The sequence below is a fragment of the Sebastes fasciatus genome, chromosome 17 (assembly GCF_043250625.1).
Source record: "Sebastes fasciatus isolate fSebFas1 chromosome 17, fSebFas1.pri, whole genome shotgun sequence".
Lineage (NCBI taxonomy): Eukaryota > Metazoa > Chordata > Actinopteri > Perciformes > Sebastidae > Sebastes > Sebastes fasciatus.
This window is the reverse complement of record NC_133811.1, coordinates 3,732,614-3,744,842: the sequence shown is the minus strand read 5'-3', so window position 1 is coordinate 3,744,842 and position 12,229 is coordinate 3,732,614. Positions and strand designations below refer to the sequence as shown.

The 12,229-nt window shown below is 39.4% G+C and overlaps 1 protein-coding gene across 3 annotated transcripts in view; it reads right to left on the bottom strand.

The window, feature by feature from the left end:
* The window catches only part of ints8 (integrator complex subunit 8), a 26,227-nt gene extending 13,998 nt beyond the window's left edge, over positions 1 to 12,229 (bottom strand). Inside the window, exons 1-8 of one of the 3 annotated variants that reach the window (XM_074612606.1) lie at positions 11,976 to 12,229; positions 10,102 to 10,179; positions 5,271 to 5,409; positions 3,810 to 3,984; positions 2,284 to 2,424; positions 2,026 to 2,097; positions 590 to 641; positions 169 to 348 (exon numbers count right to left, since the gene is read on the bottom strand). In XM_074612606.1, coding sequence (XP_074468707.1) covers positions 169 to 348; positions 590 to 641; positions 2,026 to 2,097; positions 2,284 to 2,424; positions 3,810 to 3,984; positions 5,271 to 5,409; positions 10,102 to 10,143 — 801 coding nt within the window. In that variant the 5' untranslated portion in view covers positions 10,144 to 10,179; positions 11,976 to 12,229. Of the gene's footprint in view, positions 1 to 168; positions 349 to 589; positions 642 to 2,025; positions 2,098 to 2,283; positions 2,425 to 3,809; positions 3,985 to 5,270; positions 5,410 to 7,194; positions 7,376 to 10,101; positions 10,180 to 11,975 lie in introns of those variants that run through there. The other 2 variants (XM_074612604.1, XM_074612607.1) reach the window with 2 other exon arrangements.

The window sequence follows — 12,229 nt, the reverse complement described above, 5'->3', positions numbered from 1 at the left end:
GCTTTATGCAAATGTATCCATATATTTATCATTAGAAATCAATTAACTTAATTGGAGGAATCAATAAAGTTCATCTAATTGTATGTAATCTGGATGAATTGTACTCAGAGTGATCTAAACCCAAAGATTGAATCCCAGCAGCGAGACACCACTGAGTTGTCCACCAACCTGACAGTGCAGCTCATCGGCGCTGATGCGAAGCCCTGCGGTCGAGGACTCCGTCTCTCCGTTGGCGGCGGCGTCAGCAGCCAGCAGATCCAGAGTCCTCAGGGTGTGAACGTAGAAGTCTTTCTTCAGCTGTAGGGCTCCCTCCAGGACACTGATGGAGTCGGTCGCCTGCTCTTTCAGCTGAGGGCATGAAGTTACATGATGGGAAAGTCATTTGACCTACTAGATATTTTTTTAGACAGAGGACAGGGACAAAACAGGGATTACCGGAAAAGGGGCTATAATGACATGTTGTTCATCCAAACCTTTACAAAATCAAAAGTTTGTGGATAAAATGTGGATACCGTGTTTATTTATATCAGATATAGTCCGAAAAAGTATATTTCATGACGACGTTTAAGGATTTCTATTTCGTACTCACCACAGTAAGGATGTTTTCAGTCATCTCCTTCTCCTGCTGCACGATACTTAACCTACAAGAAGCCACAAGACATGAACTCACTATCGTCTTGATGCCATTCAAACTGAGCAATTAAATAGCTATATTTCTATTTTTTAACCCTCTGAGACCCACATAGACCCGTTTTAGTCTTTCTTAGGGAGGTCCAGGGGGTCTTTAGGGGGAGATAACAGGTCAGCAGTAGATGTCACATAGAAGTGGTGTACATCATCTGAAATCTGGGAACCTGGAGATTAATTTGAGATGCAGCTCAGCACTGTGTGTCAAGTTGCTCTAGTCATAAATCAGAAATAAACGTGAATTAGTTAATTAAAATAAATTTTTAAAAAAGTATAAGGGTTTAGAACATTATGACAGAAGTATATGATGGTCATCCCCATGCTCTATTATGTCTCATAAATTGTTGCAGCAATCGTTGGGTTGATACATTTTGTTACACAGATTTGGAGCAAAATTTAACCATTTTTTTACCACTTGAGAATTGATAAAAAATTATCAATAATCCCTCCAAAATACCACATTAAGACACCAAGACCCTGAGGAACCCCATAGAAAGAGCCATGCTGTAATCTTGGATCAAAAACTTTTGACATTTGGAGATTTCTGCAAGAATTGCATTTTTCGGCGATTGGATGGCGAGCACTTCTGTTGTGTAAACTGCTCAGAAACCCCCTTATTTTCAATCTAGCTAGGAAAGCCATCCATCCTCTGAATGCTCTAGGTCTCTAGTTTGATCCATCCATCCTCTGAATGCTCTAGGTCTTTAGTTTGTGGCTGTAAAGTTTCATGAGGCTGTGATTATCCTAGAGGTCACCACAGGTCATTTTATACAGTGAAGTTAAAAATTTTTTTAAATGGTCTCACTACAATGAAATGTCTCCTATGGGGACTAACATCATCACACATGAATACAGTCAGGCTCATTGGATCAACAAGAGTCTCAGCTTGACAGTGATACTCAATTTATGTAATTCAAGACTGTTTAGGGACCCCAGTATGCAGACATTTTCAAACACATCATTTTAGTATAGGCGAAAATAACAAATTTTTACTACATTCAAACAACCATGTTTTTTGCCCCAAAACTGACTTAGTGTAAGTTTGGAGCGTTATTTAGCCTCCTTCGCTACAAGCTACTATGACATGATTGGTACCAATGGATTCCTTAGGTTTGATATCAGTATCTTTACTCTAAAGTGAACCTGCTACAGCCTCTGAAAGACGGTAAAGTCAGTCGGGATCGCCCCCCCGATCACGCAGGTCTCAGAGGGTTAAACTCTATGTGCAACTAGGCCTGGATGTTTCAGATGAGCACGAGTGAGTGTATTTGTTCTGTAAAACAACTTTATCTTGACCCAAACCAGAGGAAGTGACAGGAAGGGAGGAGCAGTATTTACATGTTCATCTGGTGAGGTCCCGGTTTTGTCTGTTTCTCTGGAAAGCTGCTCAGCACGATGGCTCTGATGGCCCTTTGAAAGACACAAGAAGACATGGACATGAAGATGGTTCAGACTCTTTGTTCTTTTTTCCATTTCAGCTGTTTCTTCCTTTCATCAACATTTATTCTTCGGGACTAATGCAATCACTAGAGGGTTAGAGACTCTCTCTCAGTACTTCGGTGAGTTTTGCGTGCTTTCCCCGTGGATCTCACTCACCAGCGGTTGTATATGATGACAGCCATGGCCGTGGTAGGAGGCAGAGTGGACAGGTCCAGGTCCACGTGTTTAACCCCCGGTGGCACTTTGCTCACACAGAGGAGCTCGTTCAGTAACATGTTTAATACTGGAATGGTCAAGCTGGCAGGGAAGAAGGATCAATTATTACATAATGCTGTATGATTTGATATAACACACAATAATTATTAGAGACACGTATAGGGCTGCAGCATTTTGAAAAATATCTAATTGTGATACTGATACTGCAAATGCGATATGATTTACGATATTAGAGGGAATGATCATTTTTACATCAATATTCTCATTTTGAAAAAAATTATTATGGTTTGATTTTTGCGGGCATCTGTCTGTACCATACAAATATGTTTTCTTAAGTCTGTAGAATATGATGTGTAGACCAGGACATCTCCCACAGAGCCCAATCACAGACTTAAATCAACAAAATTAAAAATACCTGCTCCCACAAAGCAACACTAATTCCACCACCAGAAAAGAAAACAAGGTTTACTTTATAACACACATTCATAGTTAAATAGAACATCCATTATCTGTCAGGGTACACCCTGGACAGGTCTCCAGACTATCACAGGGCTGACACATAGAGACAGACAACCATTTACACCTACGGGACATTTAGAGTCAAGTTAGCCTGCATGTCTTTGGACTGTGGGAGAACCCGGAGAAAACCCACGCTGACACGGGGAGAACATGCAAACTCCACACAGAAGGGCCCCAAGCCGGGTTTGAACCTGCGACCCTCTTGCTGTGAGGCGGCAGTGCTAACCACTGCACCACCGTGCAGCTCTTAACTAGAACATTCCTTCTGTATTTTTTTAATATATATATTTTTAGTAGTTACAAAAAAAAAAGTAGCTCAATTTAATTTGGACCGCTATAAACCATAGATGTATTAAGAGAACTGGATACAGCGTTGGAGGCGGGGCCCCGTTCATTCCTATGAGAGTTGCTCAGTGACGCATGAAGCCAAAATGGCTCGACTTCTGTCTGGAAAAGTACCCGGATCTTGGGCACATGGAACATGCGCAGTAGCGTTTGCTCGGTCGCATGACTCGGTCACGTGGTCCCAACGTCACGCTGTCATCACGGCTTGCGCTCCAGCCTCAGTCTGGGTCTCATTCACAAGGAACGGAGGAAGGGAAATAACTCTGTATTTGGCTATTAGTTAATTTTACAACTTAGAAAACTTAATTTTTTAAATAAGGGCTGTTTAGGTGTTCGTACTGGGAAGTTGATTCACCTAAAAAAAAATTATCCGCTGAGTTACAGACGTCTCTTTCCCAATGTGGGAAAAAGTATTTTTGGGCCCAGTGGCATCACGTGACGGACACGGAAGTTGCAGTACCGCCGTTTGGCCACTACAAAAGTTGGGATCGACGACCGGCGCTCTTCCTGGGGACTTGCTACAAATGCATCGACAAGCTTGAAAATTCCCACTGACGGCCTCCGCATTATAAGTCTAAAGAGCCTTTCACACACACACTTACCCTTTCTCAAGAGCATCCAGGTCCCACTTCATGTGGGCGGCTACTTTCAGGGCCAGCAGCTTCAGGGTGCGGTTCCTGCGGTTGTCTGCTGGAGGCTGCACTTGATTCTGCTCGTTCACGGAGGGCTTGGACGCCTGCTCCAGGAACTGGATGATCAGCTGCACCGCTATCGGGTCTGTGGAAAAACATACATATGATTATGTTTTAATGAGCATTAATGGGCACACAGTAGATTAATTCAAAGTGTCCACTCAAGACGCTGACTTTACAAATATATCCAACCTTGAATGCTTTTTAGGCTGTTCCATTTAATAAATCTATTATATGTTGTAATTCATTTTTATAGTGGACCCCCTTTTCATTAAATTGCTCATCATCAGCATCCCTCTTCAGGAGATAATTCATTACATTTCCAAGAAATACTTCTGGAGGAGACGGAGTACTTTGCTCTGTGATTCTGACAAAAAAGGCACCAACACCTAAAGTATATCGTTATGATATCTCATTCAGATGCACTGCAAATATCACAATATGGTGTCTCGTTGTTCATGTTTGGCCCCACAGCAGGGAGAAGAATTCACCTTAAAACAATAAAATTAAAATGTACTCTTTAAAGGGTATTTTTCAACATTGCCCCTATTTTCCCAAGTTTTTGTGTCTAACTGACAAATAGCGACTATTAGGACTGGGCAATATGGCCACAGTCTTCTACCCCGATATAGGTAATTTCATATTTCGATAACAATATATATCACAATATAGCATGTTTTCTGGTAATTCAATAAATAAATTGTCTATATGAAATAACCACATGGTAAAGCCTATTTTTGTATACTCCTGTCCTGTGTGAATCAAATACTTGACAAATGAAAAGCTAGGAGTATTGTATGAGTATGTATCGCAGCTCATTTCGCAGCTGTCTGTTACAGTGTTATCCCTCAATACTGCACCAGTTTTAAAAAATGTTGTTCCCATTAGTCACTTTAGACACAAAAACATGAGAAAATAGGATCCAGGTTGAAAAAAAAAACAATGTTACCCTTTAATGGATGATTATTATGCAAAACATGAGGGTAACTATTTCTATGAATTCCATAATAAATCAGAATTAAAGTACTTACACTTTGCAGCTAATGAATGCACTTTACTCAAAGGACATGATACAACAAAAAGTATTTATGCCATAACAAAAGGCATGAAATATAGATATTTTCATGAAAAAATATTTGCAACATCATGAGTACATATATTTTTAGCCTTGTTCAACTCACTGACATAAAGTTGTATCACAGTTGATAGAGTCCAGATGTTTATTCAAGGAGGAGAATCAGTATTAATTGAGCTATCACTGAAATGTTGTCCACTCTTGTTATTAACTGAGTTTATCTGATTAAGAGACCAGTACAATCTACAACAAGACATTATATAATAACTGTTAGTCATAAGTAACGCTGAGCTGACCTGGGTTGGACTTCTGCAGGTGATGCTCCAGCAGGCTGCCGTCCAGGAGGAACTCAAACCATGACGTCTGAAGAGGCGTGCTGGGCCGACTGCTGGTCACAGCGGCTACCCGGTCCACCGTCTCCACACTCATCCTCCCCTGGTGAACAGTGAAAAAGATTTGAACATTTGTTTTTAAGGCATCACAGTGACCTACAGTAAGGGTTATAAGGGATTGTGTGAACAGATTAGAGTTCTATGTCAGCAAAAATGAAAGTGACATTGAAGTACCTGGTTCAAAATGAATGCTATATCATATTAACACTTTAACGCAAATTAATTTAACGCCACTAATTTCTTTAACGCATTAACGCAACTTGCGATTTTTAAGTTGTATCGGGCTCTGTTTTAAAAAGGTACAATGTCATAATAGCTTCTCACGAAGGACTTTAAACAACGCTCCAGACGTACGCTAAATTTTGGCAAGGAAAAATTGTCATGGCCATTTTCAAAGGGGTCCCTTTACCTCTGACCTCCAAATATGTGAATGAAAATGGGTTCTATGGGTACCCAGGAGTCTCCCCTTTACAGACATGCCCACTTAATGATAATCACATGCAGTTTGGGGGCAAGTCATAGTCAAGTCAGCACACTTACACACTGACAGCTGTTGTTGCCTGCTGGGCTCGAGTTCACCATGTTATAATATGAGCATATTTTTTATGCTAAATGTAGTACCTGTGAGGGTTTCTGGACAATGTTTGTCATTGTTTTGTGTTGTTAATTGATTTCCAATAATAAATATATACATACATTTGCATAAAGCAAAAATATTTGCCCACTGCCATGTTGATAAGAGTATTAAATAGTTTTATCAACTGACAGCCCCAATTATCACACAGGATCAGTTTACTCATCAGTGGGAGTACTACCAAGTCTCTAAAAACAGATGACTGTATTGTCAAAAGTCATGTTTTCTGTGGCTTTGTCAAGTCTGAGAAAATGCCACTGAAGATGTATTTTACATATTTCTTTTAATGTGAATTACTGTTTTATATTTACGATTCTTAACTTGAAGTACTTGTTTCTCTTTTTCTACTATATATTTATTATGACCGTTGTGCACTAAAATACCATGGTTAATTCATCTTCATGTACCTCACACATGCAGAGAGATGATCTTTACTGTTTTGTTTATGTGTACTCTATATCTTTCCTACTTTGTACTACAGCTACTGCACAACACTTTCCCTCAGAATAGTTTTATTTTATCTTGTGTATGTGGAAACCTAACGTTACCTGGCAATAAACCTTTTGATTCTGATCAGGGTTACTTTTCATCATTAAAAAAAACAAAAACTTACATTTTGCTGCCAATATAATGCCTTGTAATTTATGGAATGGATATTTACACTAAGGTAGTAGTTTTATTTGTAAAACAAATATATATATACACTTTGCCCACTTATGACAACATCATTTGTCTCTTACATGTCCTTGCTGAAAATAGATGGCCATATTCAGTTTATTTTCTGTACATGTATCTATTATTTGTATTAAAAGTGAAGCACATGAAGTAAACAACCCCCACGTACACTAAAGCTATGCTCTCCAGCTAGATAGCGAGCTACTTATGATAGGATGGAGAGAGCAGCTAGGTAGCTAGCTACTAGCTAATCAATGAAAGTTTAATGTTTTGTATTGACCAGGGAAGTTTAATCTGAGTAACGTGTAGTCCCGTGTGGGCGCAGTTCCACTTGTCCACTTGACTGACTGGGGACTTGACTGGCTCGGGGCTGACAGTACACCAAAACCAAGCGCATCCCTTCCACCCATTCTCTGTTGTGTCCGGAGCAAACGTCGTTTTGAGTTCATATTCAGCTAAATATCAACCTGTACAGCCCGGCACGGCTCGGCCCGGACTCAGAGGGACGGGTTAGCTTACCTTAACAGGCCAAAACGAACAAGTAGTAGATATCTGAGATAAATAAACACTAAAAAAGCTCCTAATTAAAAGCTGGAACAGCTACACGGACTGTTTGAGTCTCACATAATTCATTCTGCGCTTCGACATCTCTCCGCCGTGTTTCCGGTTCCGCTTCGTTGCCAGGGAGACACACAGTGCGCCATATTTGCGCATATTTATGCTCCGAGCGTGATGAATGTTAGTTATCATCGGTGCCTCGAGGCTGGGTTAAACTTAAGTGTATATTGCTGTTCATAAATTTATATCTTTATATTCTGTTTTCATGTGTTCACTGTTTGACTGTACATTGAAAATAGGCCCAGTACAGTATTATTTAGAAAGAAATGTTATTTATTTTATAATAATTGGATGGTTTTGGTACTTAGTATATTAAAGTAAATACACGCTATAAAATATTTATTTACTCTGCTGTTTACTTGTCCCTTTTATTTATGAATTTTTATTTATGAATTAATTATTTTTCGGCATTTTTTAATTTTCTTTCCATTTATGTTTTTATTCATTTTATATCTAAATATGTGTATTTATTTATTTTGTTATTTATATATGTATGCATGATTTCCACTTTGCATTTCAGCCTTTATTTATTTCCCCAAATGTATTTATTTCTGTATTCTTTTCTTTATGTATTTCTGCCTCATTATACAAATTAGGGGCAACCACATATTTGACTACTATACTATACTATACTATACTATACTATACTTATAGCCTGATTTTTTTCCCCCCAACATTAACAAATTATGATAATGATAATGTTTGTTATTAAGCATCACATGAAAGCAGCATTAATTGAATATATATATATATATATATATATATAGCTCAGAGTGGAACTGATGCTTTATCATATTAAACTGCTTCTTTTTTTTTTTTTTTACTTTTTTATTTAGTGAAGCATGACAAAACAGTGGAAATTTGACAAGACAAACAGAAACAAACAAAAGAGAAAAATAAATAAATAAAATACATCGGAAGTCATGACAACATGAACGGGACAAGCCAATTCCAACAAAACGAACAAAATGAGACAAATAATTAAGAGATGTTGGTGGAGGGAGGGAGGGTAGTGTTATTGACAGTGCAGGGCAGTCTGTTGTGTAAGGTTCCAGTGTGTGTGTACAGTTGTGTGTGTTTGTATGTATAAAGTGTGGGGGGTGTAGAGTGTTTGTTTGTTTGTATTTAAAGAGGAGAAAGAAAAGGGCGGGAAAGAGAGAGAGGGGTGGGGTGGGGAGTTGAGTATTTTTCGTGGCAGGGATGGCTTATAATATCCCATGGTCCGAGAATGTTATGTTGTCATATTTTGTCTTTATATATTGGTCTTTATTTGTATTTACATTTATATATATTTTTTTCCCTTTTTCCTTTCTTTTTTTTTGTTTCCTGAGACAGGTTACCCCCTTAAGCTGCCCCCAGACCCTGGGGAGGGGGCTAGCTGTCAGAGGTGTCTACTGTCGCCCTTCTTCCCTTTAAACTGCTTCTAAATGACGACTGTAAAAAAGAAACAAATTTTGTAATAAAGATTTTATATTCGTCCATTATCCATTTTTCTCATCTGGTCCTGTAGTCCTCCATCCTTCTCATCTGGTTGGTGCCTAATACCTGAGTAAAAGAGACTTGGAGACTTGTCTTAATGTTAGTAATTATTACCATAGCTCCGTCTGGTACAGCCACCTACTCCTAACTTAAAAAACAAAAAGATAGAGAGTTAGTAAAATATACAATTTCTCAATTAGTGATAAGTGAGACTTTCAGGAGACTTGTGTTAATGCTGTCATTAAGTGTTGACTTACCTTTGTCTGGTATAGCCATCTCTACTTTATAAAGAAAAATACATAACAGAACAACAACCATTAATTGTTACCTTACCTCTGGTATCAGCATTTAGCATCATCAACTATGTCTCAAAAGGAAATTCATATATAAAAGAGATATAAAAAAAAAAAGCTCTTGTTCAAGCAACCTATATGGCCAACCCCGCCAGATGCATGGGAAGGCTGCCTGGGGCTTTATCAGTCCTGTCAGAGGCAACGGTTGTACAATCCTGCAGCAAACAGCACTCAGTCTGAATCTGAGTCGCTGTTATCAGGTGAGAACTGCCAGTATCTCCTGAAGCCGTACCTGTAGTAGTCCTCTTCCCTGCTCCGGTTAGTGGAGGAGCCGAGGCCTGAAGTGGAGGATGCTGGCTCCTCATGGCTGTCCTCATACTGGCGCTGCCTTTTCACACCTACCTGCTCTGTGCAGTCCTCTTCCCTGCTCCTCTTCGCGGAGCTGCTGAGGCCTGAAGTGGAAGATGTTGGCTCCTCATGGCTGTCCTCACACTGGCTCTGCCTCGTCACACCTAACTGCTCTGTGCAGTCCTCTTCCCTGTTCCTCTTTGTGGAGCTGCTGAGGCCTGAGGTTGAGGGGGCGGACTCTTCTGACCTCTGACAGACTGACGGTTGACCTTCTTCAGGGCGTTCCTCTTGCTGCGCGGGAAGAACACCAAAAGGGCAGCAGAAAGGAGCTCCAGCGGGACGGCCAACAGGAGATGACCCTCGGTGCAATCCCTGCCAAAAGCTCGGAGCTGGGAACAGCTGGTTGAGAGGGAGAGAGGTCTGATGATGACGTTGATATCATCGTCTTCAGAGTCCTCTTCATGCTCGGATTTGGACTCGTAACCAGAATCTTCGCTCGGGTCAGACCAGGCGTCTTCATCCTCCTCCTCCTCCTCCTCAATGTCAGAGAGGGCCATTACATGAGCAATAACTCTGTTGAAGACATGACGCTCACCAACAAAATCAAGCCTGACCTCACCTTCGTCAACAGCAATCTCGACCTCACCTACCTCTTCCTTATCAGAAGAGCCGTAGATAGGAAGATTACCTTCGTCGTCATTGACGATCCCGATGACTTCAGGGAGGCCATCTGGTGCAGGACGCTCGACGATGGAGTTCACACCACCTGAGGGGCAAAAATTCTAAATAACATGAAATCATTTTGAATAAGTTTGCAATAATCGAAAAAGACACACGTAAATTAGAAATACGTCGACTGCACTACACGTGTCCCGAAGCGAACAACACACACGGGGCTCTGCCTTTTAACAGTAATATCAAACACTGTGCAGCTCTGCCTCTGTTAGTTTGAACAGATGAGGGAATGAGAAAAAAAAATCACATAATACACATTTTGACAATATATATCAGGCTATAAGTATAGTATGGTATAGTATAGTATAGTATAGTATAGTATAGTATAGTTTAGTATAGTATAGTATAGTATAATATAGTATAGTATAGTATAATGAGGCAGAAATGCATAAAGAAAAGAATACAGAAATAAATACATTTTGGGATATCAACAAGGGGTGAAATCCAAAGAAATCATGCATAAATACATAAATAACTGAATAAATAAATAAATAAAGAAAGAAACACATTTAAATAGAAAGTAAATAAAAACATAAATGGAAATATAAATGAAAAATTCGGCAAAAAAAAATGCAAAAAAAACAAAACAAATTTATCAAAATAAATATATGAATAAATAAAAGGGAAAATTAAACAGTAGAGTAAATAAATAAGGGAATTAATAGAAAGATTAAAACAGACAAATTATGTCACATTTTATCAATTAATTTATGGCTACATTTATTTTTAATATTATTTTTGCTACATTTAATGACATTTATTAATTTATTTATCGAGTATTTTATATATATTTATTTTTTATTTTGGCAGGTTCCGTCCTCCATAAGGAGGGGCTCACGCTATGCGCTTTTACTTTTCTGATCTGGATTCAGATTCCAGCCGCAAAGCCTTCTTTAGACAAAAATACAAACCCGGGGACACCGGGAGCACCGGGACAACGGGGGAAAATGAGAGCTACATGTTTATTTAGCAGCAGACAGTTGTAAGGACTTCAGTGTTTGTGTGGACTAAATGACCAGTGGTTTGCAATAAACAGCGTGAATGTGTTTAATATGCATTGCGTCATTACGCACAGTGAACCATGGCTTCAGTACATGAATCCAACATGACCAGAGGAACCTCTTTAGTTTATTATTGTCCCAGTTTAGGAGCTGCATATCACAGCGCGTGTGTGTGATCATGGACGCAGCACGTGCACATGTAGTCACATGCAGTTACTGAACAAATCTCTCTCTTGTCCCTCGAAGACAAAACACCACACTAACAAGCAATGCACATTTCTATGTTAAATGTTACCAATAAGTTGATTTAGATGTGATGAACTAAAAGCAGCAGGTGTTTCTACAACAAGTCGAGCTTCAACAATGAAAACAAACCATCTCAGGGTCGCATTTGCACAGAAGCACGTCTCATTACACCTGGACGTCCTGACGTCAGCTCCTACCTGTTACGTCGTTTCCATGGTGAGCAACTAAAATACATGCTGAGCATTTTATGAAATGTGGCCCAGTCGCCATCTTTTTTCAGTATTTTTGATGTCAACTTTGGAAGATTTGATGCCCTCAAACCAAAATAAGAGTGTTTTCAAACCATTACACACATTGTTAACCCGCTCCACAATCATTTTACATACATGGAGAAATCGTCCACTGAGTGTCAGTTTTCATCAAATCTGTGTTTTTTCCAACAGGCCTAATAAGATGGTGTGAACGGTTCACCTCTAAACTCAACAAGTTACACTGATTTCTATACGGAGAACGTTTTTAAGGATTTTAAGGCAATGAATCAATAAATAAAATGATAAAGTAAATATAAAAGTTGTTTAACCTGGCCTGTTGTTGTCCAGCTCAGGGGAGACTCCCATCAGCTGCTCCTCCATCAGTGGTCTGCTGAAGGATATCTTCAGGCTCCTCGGTTTCCCACAATGTAGTTGATTTATCCAAAAGTTTAGTTCTCCAACAAGATCCGCTTTCCAGTAGTTTCTCTCAGTGGTTTCAAACTCAAAGAGTTTTCTTTACAAAAGGTTTTAAACTCTAAAGGGCCAAAGTCCAAATGCTAAGTGAGAAATGATAATGCTCTGC